At 36.9% G+C, this 14,115-nt stretch overlaps 1 protein-coding gene across 1 annotated transcript in view; it reads left to right on the top strand.

Moving 5' to 3' along the window:
* The window catches only part of LOC149080567 (uncharacterized protein ZK1073.1-like), a 59,865-nt gene that overhangs the window by 25,253 nt on the left and 20,497 nt on the right, over positions 1 to 14,115 (top strand). The window contains exon 8 of the mRNA XM_089239697.1: positions 9,831 to 9,908. Within this exon, the coding sequence (XP_089095823.1) occupies positions 9,831 to 9,908 (78 nt within the window). The remainder of the gene's footprint in view (positions 1 to 9,830; positions 9,909 to 14,115) is intronic.

Raw genomic sequence — 14,115 nt, 5'->3', positions numbered from 1 at the left:
CATCTCGCTTATCACCTTATTGGTGAGCAAATGGGTTTGATAACTTGTGGACTAGCAGCCATCAGTTTTATTGGGTTGAGTTCACTCTCTCCGGTTTATTTGATGAAAATATATAAAATAGAAATATTGTTTGTGGGGGAATATATACAATTAGGGATCACCCGTGCCATCTCGCTTAGCACCTTATTCTGTGAGCAACATCAATATGACAATATGAGTACGCACGTGTGTTGTGGACGTGAAATGCATGAAGAACTTGAATAGAGGAAAGAGAAATACACATATACTGCATGTGTGTGTGTGTGTGTGTGTGTGTATATATATATATATATATCTGCTAGGCCGAATCGTCTCGTTCTAAACCTGTTTTGGTGAGCAATGTGGGATTAGTTTAAACGAGGGATTGTCTGGAGAGAGAATTAGCTAAGGGTTAGCTTCGGTCTTGTTGTTTTGGTTGACTCCCTCTGGCTGGTTATATTTATTAAAGAAAAAAAAGAAATATATATATATATATATATATATATATATATATAAAATAAAAACTACATGCAATGGTTATTATGAAACCATTCGTTCGTAAAAATTCTTGTTCGGGTCCCGTTAGTACATGCTATATCTTGTACATGTAATGGTTATGTTATTAGTAGTGGCACATTATTTTTTATCTATTTCTGTTTTCCCCTTATCCTTGCAAAACTTAAAAAAAAATATTTCGTAAATCTAGTGGAACACAGATTTTTTGTTTTTTGTTGGCACGTATATATTTGACAAGGCTTGTAATCTTTGCTGCTGTGTGTTTTTGTTTTTGATTATTTGAGTGAAGCATTGTTTTCGGAATATTTGTACATGTGTAGCTGTTTTGTAAATTTGCACTCTGTGGCATAGTGAATTGGAGTACCCACCATACCGCAGGCACATTCGTTCGGCGGCGTTTCCGTTCGTGTAGATATATAGGGAATGGGCCGTATCCTGTTATAAAGATAGTCACCTCCCTATTCCAGTTTAGTGTATTGTATGTGACTTGAGGGACAATTTTGTGCACTTTCCTAGCTGTTGTTCTTTGGTCCCAAATTTGCTGACATTTTTGGAGGGTTGCTTGTTTAATTTGTCGCTTCAGGAGCGTTAATGGGAAAGGGTTATCAAGTTTATTGTCACAGTTGATGGTAGCCTTGGCTAGAGAGTCTGCTCTCTCGTTTCCAAGATTACCTACATGGGCCTTGGTCCAACCTAGGAAAATTTTTGGGTTATTTAATAAACGCCGCCTCAATACACGTACTATTGTGTTTCTATTTGTTGGATCTAGAAGTGCTTGAAGGGAGGAGCGGCTATCAGTTATTATTAAAACTCGTTTTTCTGTTCCCGTTGCGTATTGTGTTGCTGCTTCTATCACTAACAATTCTGCTTGAAAGTTACTATTGTTTTTATCTAGCGCCGCTTGTGCCACGTTTACTTTTCTGTATTGTTTGTATGGGAACCGTTTTTTATTTCGGTTATTTTTCTGGGTTTTATTTATTTTTATAGTTTCTACGGACTTTTTGCCCACCCCGGACATTATTTTATATTAGAATGCATGAATATATCACAATAGGCTGCCCCGACCCCTTCATAGGTTTTCGAGATATCTGTGTATATGTGGGTGTTTGCTAGTTTTATATCGTTAATCGCTAGTTTTATGCTGTTAATCGAAATTTGATTGGGGGATAGTTGAGCACGAGGGGTGGTGGTGCCAGTCTTACTCCCGTGCTTCAAAGTTATTGGGGTCAAAGTCTAGAAGTTCTGGTTGAATGTTCTTCCTAAACCTAACTGCGTTTGTGTAGACTGCTTCCATTTGGAGCTTTAGGTGTAGTGGGCAGTTGCCTGTGATCACCTGTAGTTCGAGTGTGGCTGTTGTGTCGTATCGTTAAAAAAAATTTCCTCTGTGCGCTATCTAGGGCCTGTTGTGTTTTTTGGTTGGATGCTTATACCAAGCTGAGGTACCATGGGCCAAGAATCTCTCGACTACCGTCTTGCTTGTTCCTAATGCTTTGTGAGATGCCCTAGGATTTGCCTGCTATTTTAGTTTAAAATAGAAGCCAGTCGCTTTTAATTTTCGTTCGTTGATGTGTGCTTCCAAGACGAGGATTTTTTGGATGGTTACGCCTAAATATTTGAGATTGTTTACACATTTAATATTTTTACCATTAATTTTAATCTTAGGGGGATTTTTTTTTTTGTGAAACCGAGAAATTGTGTTTTTTCTGTTGAGATTTTGAAGTTATGTTCTAGCTAATTCGAAAAATCGTTAAGGATTTTAGTTGCCTTTGTCGTTAGCTGTGATACATTAACTGATCCTATCACAAAGACATAGTCATCAGCGAAGGCTTGGATATGGGCATCTTCCGGGAGGGGGATTTTTAGGGCTTGATTGGCCACAAGATTCCACAAAGCTGGCCCACTACACGAACCCTGTGGACAGCCAATATCCTGTTTTCTAACCGCCAGGCCTTCCAGAGTTGTGATTAAGACACGTCTATTTGCTAGGAGGTCCGAAAACATTGATTTAATGTTGTTAGGGAGAGGAGCTTTGGACAGTTCTTGGTTGATTGAGGAATAGGTCAGTTTGTTAAAAGCTCCTTTAATATCGATTCTTATAAAAGCAACATAAAATTCTTTGCTCTTGAATTCGTTAATTTCAGAGAGTATTAGGTTGAGGGCATCGTCTATTCTATGGAATGGCCTGACCTAAGGTCGACTTGAAGGTTATAGTTTTGGGCTTCGAAGTAGAAGTTGAGTCTTTGAGTCAAAAGTTTTTCTAGACATTTACCTCCGGGAAAAGGGTTATTTGGCGATAGGAGTCGATTACGTCTGGGTTTTATCTGGTTTTTGAAAGAGTATTACTTGCCCTATATCTTAAGGATGTTGGGGAATGTTTCTAGTTCGAGGCATTTGTTGAAAAGCGTGTGGAAAAGAGTTGGGTATTGTTTGTGTACATGTTTGATTATCGGGCCGTCAATACTGTAAGGGCCAGGGGCTTTGTTCGTGGGGATAAGTTTTATAATCCTATCCACCTCGGCCGGATTGAATGGAGGGTCATTGTTCGACGATGTCGTAGTGTTCGTGCTCTGTGCGGAGAACGTGTTTGCTGGTGCGGGAAAGAGTTTTTCCAGAATTATATTAGCGAAATCTCTTTGTGGGTTCCTTGTGCATCTTCTCCAAGAAGTTTGAAAAGCTGGGAGGGGACGATGCTTTTAGATATTACTGTTTTATATTGTTTATACCATAAGGATTAGAAGCTTTGTTATAGAAGTCTCCGAAGGTTTCTCTTCTTGATTTACGAATTAGTTTATAAAATTTTGCTCTTTCACGTTTAAAAATTAAAAAAGTCTGGGTTTTTCATTTGGGGAGGCTTTTTTGTGTTCTAAGCTGTAGGGCTTTGAGTTTATTTTCCGCTGCATTTACCTGGCGGGGTTCACCAGGAAGTTTTGATATTGAGTTTGGATGTTTTATTTTTGAGAGATTTATGGCAAACCTGGAAAATTAAGTTTTCCAACACTTCAGTTTGGGCGTTGAGATCCTCTGAGGTGTGGCAATTATTAATTAAAGTAATTAATTTGGGAATGTCCCTGAGATGCTTATTAAGTATAGAGAGACCAAATTTACTTTTGAACCTTGTGAGTGAGATAGCGTTAGCGGAGATGTTGAACTCTATCAGAATGTATTTATGAAGGCTGGTTGAGAAGTCTGTATTTCTATTTAGACATTGCACTATTTCTGTATTTGTTGAGAAAGTTAGGTCTGGCCAGCCTTTTTGTCGCCGTGACCATATGATGGTGGATCAGAGTTTGAGTGATGGAGAAAAGGTCATGTCCACCAATGAATTGCTCTATCTCTTTGCCTCTACTGTTAAGCCTCGGATAGTTCCATAGCGGATTTTGCCCGTTTAGATCAGATCCGATCAGTGCTTGTTCCCGTTTGATTGCATCGAGGATAATTGCAATTTCAGCGAGTGTTTCTTTCAGGTCACCATGGGGAGGGGCGTAGGCTGAGATCAAAGTAAGAGGCTTGTTGCCGGAAGAAATTTTAATGGCTACGGTGTGATTAAGGGTCTCAATTAAAATTGGTTTTATATTTTGGTTAGGACAGATTATCGCGGATTTATTTTCTTTTGCGAGCCAGACCGACCATAATTTTGTTATATTGGGCATCTTTTATTGTACATGTAGGGCTCCTGTATGAGGAATATATCGATTTGGTATTTATTTGAGATTATTGGAAGTTTATGCATGGCCGCTTTCGTGTGGCCGCAATTTAGTTGGATTAGTTTAATGCTAGATTTATTAATTAATTGTGTAGGAAAGAGATAGGACATGAGATATGGAATTTTACTTGAGCTAATTTTTTAGATTCAGGATTTAGTTTTATAAATATATTGATTAACTATTGTGCTAAGGGTATTTTTTATTTAAACTATTAAAAGAATAGTTTGTCGTTTATTTTCTTCCTCAGCCGTTCGGTTAAGGCCCTATAGCAATGACACGCCGGGGAAGATGCTTTATGTCCTGTCGAGTATTCTGTGTAGTGGTCGTCATTGCTCATTAAACAGTTGATGCACTTAACACGATCCTCCGTACATGTGTGTGTATTGGGCCTACCGAAGCAGGCGACACAATACGGTGTTTCTGACTGGCACTGGCCTGCTGTGTGGTTGTGGGATTGGCACCTTCTGCAGCGTCGTACTTGAAGGTACTCGCGCACTCGGTAACTTTCCCAGTGTATGAAAAGTGATTTTTTTGCCAGCAAAATGCGTTCCAGTACCCTACCAGGGACTGCCACTACAACGTGTGCTGTGTCAGGCTTGGTCGAGATTCTATAATCTATGTTGATTTGCCCAGGTGCTTGCACGATGGTAGATATGGCGTCAATAACTTGTTGGTCAGCTGTCTTGCTTGGAACACCATATATGATGAGTTTTGGTTGTGTTGTCACGGGGGTCTTCGCCTGCCATTCTGAGTTGTGCTGTTGTGTCAGCTTCTTTAATTACAGACGCAACAGTGCTTGCAGACAAAAGTGCGCCCAAGGGACATAAAAAAGCAATTCTCTTATGAAAGTGAGGACGAACATATTGGAGCAGAGAAAAGATCTCTCAAAGTGAACTTTTTTTATGTTGCGCTTGACAAAGCGATCATATCACTGAAAGGAAGGTTGCATCTTATGGAAAACCACAGCAAAAGATTCGAATTTCTATATCAAATAGAAAATCTGCGAGCATGGGATGAAGAGGATTTGAAGAAAGCATGTCGAATCTTGAAATTGTGTTAAGCTATACAGAGGATCATAGCATTGATGAAAATGATTCCCTTCAACGAACTCCAAATATTTGCAAGTATGTACCTCTCCAGCCAAAGCCTTATCTTTCATCACGAAAAATGGATATGTGGATTCATTTCCGAAGGTTTTTGTAAACTTAAGAATACTGCTCACTTTTCCAATGTCAGTGGCCAGTGGCGAACGTAGTTTTTCAAATTTAAAATTAATAAAGACTCATTTAAGATCAACTACAAGTCAAGAACGATTGAATAGACTAGCTTTGATGTCCATTAAAAATGACATTCTCAACGAAGTAGATACAGATGCAATAATAAGAAATTTTGCCAAACTGAAGACCAGAAAAGTTTTTTATAACATGAATGTTGGAGTAACCACAGAAACAAGAAGTTTCGACGTATGTTTCAATTGTAATTATCAAAATAAAATTTTTGATGTACCTTACTTATTTGATATACATTTACCTTATTTGATATACATTTACCTTATTAATTTCCATAAAATTCAGCGAATGACAGCCAGGAGGCCTTCCTTGTTAGTGGTGTGTATTTAATAAAAATTTCTCACATAATTATTAAAATTAGAATCGTTTTATACTCATCAATACTTATTTGATATAGTTTTGCCACCGATCGTTAATATTCTTGGGGAAGCTACAGATATTGAAAAAATTGTAATTGTTATAATTTTTTTTCATTAACAATTTTCCACACTTTTATTATCATTGAGGTGTGTGGGGGGGGGGGCGCTAAATATTATTCACTTACACTTCAAAAAAGGTCTCGATCCGGCCCTGCGTGCAAGATATGTTTTTGGCGACCCTCCGACGTATGAGCAGCTCAAAAAAAGGTAATAGACAATTTAGTCTTTCAAGCTTTTACCCTGGGCTTATATTCCCCCCAATTCTTCATATACTGACAATTATTTATTTATATGTGGTCTATCTGTGTCCCCAGCTAGATGCAATGCATCAGAAGCTACAGTTTTCTTTGCATGTTGGGTGCAGTAGCCCAGGGGGTCTATTACGCTCATGTCGTTATGCCCGCGTTTCAAACGTGTTTGGGGTTTGCGGTGCATTGTGGGATAGATTTACGTCACCATCGCTAAAGGTTGATTTTTCTCACATCGTTACTAGCGATTTTCGTTATGGTCATCGCTACGTGAAACGTTAACTAACGAGAACCGAAGACCACTCGTTATGTTCGCGTTACGGAAATAAACATGGTCGCTCGCGCGTACATTTTTCGATGGTCAGAGCAACGGAGACAAATTAGTTAGAATTGGAAATTATTCATTCATTATTAATTTATCAAGTTGTTCATTATAATGAATAATAATTCTCTGAATTACGTTCCTTAATTTAGTAACATGATTCAGAGACAGCATTATCGTTTAAAATGTTATCTGTACACATACTGATTGGAAAAAATTATTTATAGTCGTAAATCGTTATAAATTATTATACTCGGTACAAAGATAAATCACTCTACAAAACGTTTTTTTTTTTTTTTTAAATCTTGCATGGAAATGCCTTTATTCTAATCTTAAACTCATCTCAATATAAGAATATTATTTAACTGGTAAATCTCTCTATCGCGATGTCTTCAAGACATTTTGAAATTCGCTCAATATTTTTTTTACATCTCGTTCAAAATCGACGTCAATATATATTTAAACGTCTCCAGATTTTCCCCTTCTTAATTCGTTTAATAACATTGATATTTTGTAATATCAATGAAGTATTGCTACTTTCTGTGCAGTACACAGAAGTGTAATGCAGTAAACACTATTACACACACACTATACTCTGCGCACTAAAAAAAAGTACACTATAAAAAATCAAAGTAAATTTTATTAATGAACAAATACATTTTTTCTGATCGGAGTATAAAAAAGATGTCAACAGCAGTGTAAATTTGGTGGCACTTCATTTTCACGTGTGAAACAAGGAAACCAATTGTCTAATTAATGATGTAAATAAAAGGTTACTTGTTCTTGATTTTGACTTAATATCAAGACGGTAGATAAATGTGTTAAAAACATGGTAATATATGATGATGATATTTTTGAGTCATTTTGGAAATTCATAACATCATTGAACTTCAATAGAAAATCATTTTTTAAACGTAATAATTTAGAAAATTTCCCCGCGCGCCAGTATCATGTGCGTGCATAGCCTACCTTTTTCTCAAATATTTGATGAAAATAAAAAAAATCCGGATGAATTAAAAAAAAAATGTAGCTTAGAAAATTAGGGACAACCAACGTGCACAAATAAATACAATAATAAGAACGCACGTGCTGCAGCACTCGTTGATAGTGATGATGATTATCAGCAGCGGAGAAAATTATCCGATTGGTCCATCCCTTTTGGAGCTAACGCAACTCTCGGACCAGGGAGTTTTTCGTAAAATAGATAACGACATACCGCGGGTTGCTGAGAAAAATCAAGTTTTTGACGATGGTCGCTGAGATTTGCGTTATGAGGCTCGTTGAGAATTTGCGTTAAGGGCGTGACGTCACTAACGACCTCGTTGTATAACGACGTGAGCGTAATCACTACCTCCTATATACATGTATATCCTGTATATAGGAGGTAGTGGCGTAATAGACCCCCAGGTCGATAAGATACTCGCCTAAAGTACCAAAGGACGTTTAGATACCCGAGTTCGCGAATGTCGCGAGTTCGATACCTGGTTCGTACTAGTCAGAAACTTTCCTGACATAGGGAGACAACAGAAACGGTGACATGACCACAGAAAAAGATTGCTACTTAAGAGAGTTCACCATCGAGGCGATAGCGCACCAACCTTTCGGTGAGTATAAAATATATTACCGTTCGGAATCGGCAATAAATTGTAGGTCCCGGTCTAATTAGCCCTCGCGTGCAAAAAATGACGGTGGTGCGACAAAAATGGTCAATGATCAGTGATGTACATAACCTCTTCAAACCTTAGCCATCCGCCTGAACATAGCACGTGTATACCAAGACCATGTAGGAAAACTTTAGTTCAAAGAAAACACCGTGGTCACACACATAAACGAGTCTGATGAATTGTCTCAGATCGTAGGCTATCTCGGATAGTTCCAAACAATAGAAGTTCTTTGCCACTAAACAATTCAACATTTAATGCAGCCGCATCTACAAGAATATGCCCAAATAAGAAACCGAGTGTTTTCACATCTTTTACCGTTCAACAAAATGTATAACAAAGTTGAAAATTTTGAAATTGACAAGCTGAGATTCTACTCTTAAACGCATTCTAACTTTCATGCTGTCTGTGCATCAATTTATAATTTTACCTTCATATACAAATACAAAAAATCCAATCAGAAACGCTTTAACTCTTTAATTGGAAAAAAGCAAGTTTTACTTTTTTTCTCACTTTGATATCTATCTATCTATCTTCTATATATATAAAATTGATTTTCTGTGTGTGTGTCTGTGTGTGTGTGTGTATGTTCTCTATACAAATCTACAATTTTAGATCGATCGTCGCCAAATTTTGCATATATACCAAATGGGACCCGACTTGAACGATAGGCTACTTTAAAATTTCGTCAGACCAGGGCAAATGCCCCAAATGGGCGAAAAACTGTCCGACAACAATGGTTTTTGGGCCTCAACAATCACTTTCCGAACGTTTACTTTGGTTACCGTGGTTCCCTAGCGATGAGTTTCAGACGTGTTTATGTCTTTACAATGGTTTGTCACTTCTTTAATGCTGTCAGTTATGTATAATAGTTTATGCCTTTATAATGGTTTGCCACATTTTCAATACTCTCAGTAATGAGGCTTTTTGAATAGACCTCATAGAAATCAGTATAAAAATTGCCGATATAACTGCATAAATACAGAAATTTAGTGGGGGGGGGGGGTTCCTGCCACATCAATAATTTTAAAAATTAAATTGAATTCTCGATTTTTGAAATATTGAATTCACTTGGAGATACGAAGCCCAGAAAATTAAAAACATGAAGTAATTAGTGGAACCTACTTTTGAGTTGGATATCCATGCAATAACATTGATTTCAACTTTTTATTTATATCTTCTCAAGCATGAAAATTAATGTCTCCGTATTGTGTTTTGATATTTATTTGCATAAATTCATATAGTTTAGGATGTTTTTAAAATTAGTTATGGGCCCCGTAAAGTGCATCGAAAAAATTCCACAGCTTTAATTAAGCATATTTGGAATCTCAAACAGGCAGAAATAGATAACTTGAAGTTCAGGGGGAGGGAATCGAAATACCTTACACCCCTAAAAAAAAGGGGGAGGGGACTATTCATTTCTACGTTTCTTTAAATGTAGATTTGTTTCTTTCATGAGTCGCGCAGGACGTCGCCATATTGGTTAAATTAGATACGGTTTGCATGTCCCTCAAAGAAAGAGGGAGATATCGCATGATCCAAAAAGCCTCATTGAAGAAAACCCGGGCAGCGCCGGGTATTATAGCTAGTAATTTATATAAATCTTCATGGTTGGTCAACTACATGTCTTTGATTTGTCTTTCTTATCTTTAGATCATGAACTGGAAGCTGCAAAGTGTTGGAATGAATCCATCTGCAGAACAGTACCTTGTTCTACATAAATTTGGAGCTGTAAGTAACAAACAAAGCTATTTTCATACTTTGTTATAAGGGTGTTTTCAAGTTCTTATCATTTTATTTTGGCGTGAACGTTTAATCAGAATGCATGTCTCCTTCCTTGATAATTGATAATTTATTCTATCCTTTTTGTCAAGCTACGGCCATTTTATGAGCGAGCTAACTAGACCGGGGGCTACAATTTATAGTAAATTTCGAACAGCTACTCTTCCGTGCCTTAATCGTGAGGTTGATGCGCTCACCGCTCAATGAAGAAACTTTCAAGGTAGCTATATCTTTTGCGGTCGTCTTGGTGTCATCTTCTTTCCTCCAATTTAAGATGCACTTCTGGTCAGAAAAGAGTATGATAATAATAGAACTACTCTCAAACTCACGAAACTGCTGAATGTCTTCTGGTTCTTGGGAAGATGTTTTATTTACATAGATTATCGTTCTGCCAAGTAAGCCGACATAGAATTGAAAGAGCGAATAAATGTGTACCGTTTCCTGATGATATATTCGTTTTTACTTACGCCAAATGTTTTGTGTTAAGCCGTAATTTTGTAATTGATGATGCAAATAAAAATTTCTAATTGCATGTTCAGTTGAATATACATAGGCTCATGTTTTGACAAAAAATAATAATAATCCATGCCCTGAATGAATCATATTAGTTGAAATTTATATCACATTTTATAATGACAGTTTTTCAAAAACACAACTGTAGTTAAAAAAAGAGGATTTAAAAGTAACATTTGTGTTCGAAAATTATAGATGTAATTTATCTAGAGAAGCTTCTCTCTCTCGACGAACTGAACGCAAGAACTAGTGTAAGTTGTAGCATTGAATTAAACAGCTTTGAATTCGTTCCTAAGGTATGGCATCCAGGTTGCTTGTATGAAAATACTTCAGTGCTGAGATTATTCCGTCATACTAGACAAATTCATGGAGTCTGTTCTATGTAAAGAAAGACCATGTCAAAATTTTCGCAAAATTCATTGATAAATGGTCCGTCATTTACGAATTCTAGTTATTCTCGTTGAAAAGTTTTACAGTTCATTCGAATCTATATAATGTAACTTCTAAACACCTCTACATTTATATATTATCATGGAAATTCTGATGGTACTGAAATGCCCAATTAATCGGGATTATCTAAGCATTGTACGTTACAAACGAATACTTGGGAAAATAACCACTTCTGGACGGCAATACCACCGTGCCCACCGTCTCAATTCCAGCAACTGATAGAATTATTAACACGACATATGGTTCTTGTTATTCGAACTGAAGGTGGATCAACACGTTACCATATAAATAGGTGTATATAAGAATTTGTCCTTTTTTTAGTGTGTGTATATATATTATATACATATATTATATATATTATATTATTATGGTTGTAAACATGTACAGTGTGGAAACTGGGAATGGATTTGTATCCTCTACGTATTTTTATGTTAGTATTCATTGTACGAGCTTTTTGTTTCTATGGTCTTGATCAATCTGAAACTTGTTGAACTACGGAAGGATATTCAACCCATCAGTGAATTGACGACCGTTTCTATGTCTTCAAAATGTCCCAAATTCTTCATAGATGCTCCATAGGGCTCGAATCAGGATTACGATGTGGCTGTCAATGGATTTGATGTCACTGGGTTCCAAACAAATTGTAATGGACTTCAAAATGTGAGCATTAGCATATTAACATATATTTAGTATCCCAAAGTTATTAGAGAACGAACTGATAAAAAATTGTCTATTATCCTGTCTTGATGGACAGAGGCGCCGACGTAAAGAACACATTGAGAGGGCTTAAAGTTGTTGGTCGTCCCGTATATACGGGACTTTGGCGCGTACGCAGATGAGGGAGGGTGCATTACGTTGTTTTTTCAGAAATTATTGGACGGGCTCAGCCACTTTACAAAATTTATTGGGGGGGGGGGGGGAAAGCTCAAATGGCCTCATCCCCTAGGTTCCGGTGCCTATGTTCATGGATAATTTTCTTTATTTGTTATGTATGAAATTTGTTGGAGCAGTTGTACTTGCTGCATAAACGGCATTTTATAAACCAGTATATATTTTTTGTTCAAATTGCTTCCTCTTGTATATACAAATATACGTACATAAATTTAATCTGCATATGTTTCTTCTCAAATGTACACCCCGATGTAAGAATTTAGATCATCGCGATTAAGAGACGGAATGAATTGTGACAAATTTTCTCTTATATTTTAATATTCTCTTCGTTTAAGTAATTATGTGTTTAATATACAGGGGGGTAGTAAGGGAAGTTTCTCAGCCACATTTTACTGGAGAACCGTTGATCCTAGAGGCATACTTCCAATTAAAAAAAGTACCGAAATAACATGTACACCTCAGATACGTCAGTCATGTTGCTAGGGGTAGTAAAATTATTAAAATACAAAACTAACTTTTTATACGGACACCCTGTCCTCAAAAACCCAATAAGAAAGTTTTTTCAATGTGTCTTTTGAGGCAAAAAAAAAAAAAAATCCACGTTTCCAAGTTCTATATTCAATTTTAGATATTTGAGATATTTTAATTAAAAAATTAGGAAATAATAGCATAAATAAGAGAAAGAAGAGCCCCGTTAATTTTTTTTGCCATTTTTTTAAATCAATTTTTAAATAAATAAATAAATAAATTAATTAATTGCTAGGGGTAGGTATAACTATACTACCCCTAGCAACATGACACGTATCTGAGGTCTACATGTTATTTCGACACTTTTTCTAATTGGAAGTATGATTCTAAGATCAATGGTTCCTCAGCAAAATGTTGCTGAGGGACTTACCTTACTACCCTGTATATGCAGGGTGAATCTGACTTATTCTGCCAAACGAAAGGGGGTGATAGACGAGCCCGAGTGATCACGAAACACCCCACCAACCCTCTCCTATCTCAAACCGTTTTCGAGTTATGGTGGATAATCGATTATGGGGAAAAAAATGCGTCAAGTTTGAAAAAAATCCAAATTTTTTGAAGTTTCTGCAAAACCGACACGCAAACTAAGTACATATTTGGAAAAAACAGAAAAATTCTAATAAGATGAACACCATTTTCATCTAGACGAGCTAGAAGCGCTGATAGATTGGCGACATTTAAAATCGAATTGCTGCCAAATTCTGTAACCGTTAATTATGCAAACACGCTTCCAGCTACAATCAGTCAAATCTTCCAAAAACTTGTCCATTCTACCAGCTTTCGAACGAGTCTATAATGAAATCTAGCCTTTTGTTTGCAATACCCCATTCGCTTCTTCGGCGTTCGCCCAAGTAGAGGTTCGACGAACATTCGAGAAACCAAACTAAGGTGGATGAAAACGTATGTAAATCCATTATTATCTCAGATATGCAGATATGCTCAGGCGGATGGCTAAGGTTTGAAGAGGTTATGTACATCACTGATCATTGACCATTTTTGTCGCTCCACCGTCATTTTCTGCACACGAGGGCTAATTAGACCGGGACCTACAATCGGATTTTCCTCCTAATTGCTGGTGTGAAAACTTCATAATTCTTCGTTATGTACAATCGATTTCGAGGAAAAATCTGAGGGAAAAGAAAGTGAAAAAACAAATCTTTCTATCATATTTCCACAAACAGCACACAAGAACGCGATACTTCCTCAAAACTCACTGGAACTTCTTCAAAAATTTAATAAAACTTGGATTCGTTTTTCTTAGTACAGTCAAGCCTCGGTTTACGAACTTAATTCGTTCCTGACTTCTGTTCCTAAAAACTGAATTGTTTGCGAACCGAAACATTTCCCCATAGGAATCAATAATCATGGGACCCCAAAGATTTTTTAGTGTCAATTTTTATAACACTGCTTCACCCTTTAGTGCATAACGTAAAACTAATTCAAAGCATCAATTGGTTTCACTGCCATCACTTTACTGACACTAAAACACTTTCACCGAGAGAGAGACTATCCCAACCATTAAAGATATTGTCCTATACCAGGGCAGAAAAAGACTCCTGTCTTTTTAGTCTCATTCATTTCATCTATTAATCTCAGTGTCAAAACCCTCGAAATTTTTTCTGCCTGCAAAGCAATCTGATCACCATCCCTTCCAAACCGAATTCATGGGTTTTGTCACATGCCCCTGAGCTTTATCAATAAGCACTATAAGCAATTCGAAATCGGCAATAAATTGTAGGTCCTGGTCTAATTAGCCCTAGTGTACAGAAGATGA

This window comes from Pholcus phalangioides, unplaced genomic scaffold, assembly GCF_987345545.1.
Source record: "Pholcus phalangioides strain wild (caught in Gottingen) unplaced genomic scaffold, Ppha-v1.0 ptg000011l_1, whole genome shotgun sequence".
In the NCBI taxonomy this organism is placed as follows: Eukaryota; Metazoa; Arthropoda; class Arachnida; order Araneae; family Pholcidae; genus Pholcus; species Pholcus phalangioides.
This window is presented reverse-complemented; position numbering and strand designations above follow the sequence as displayed.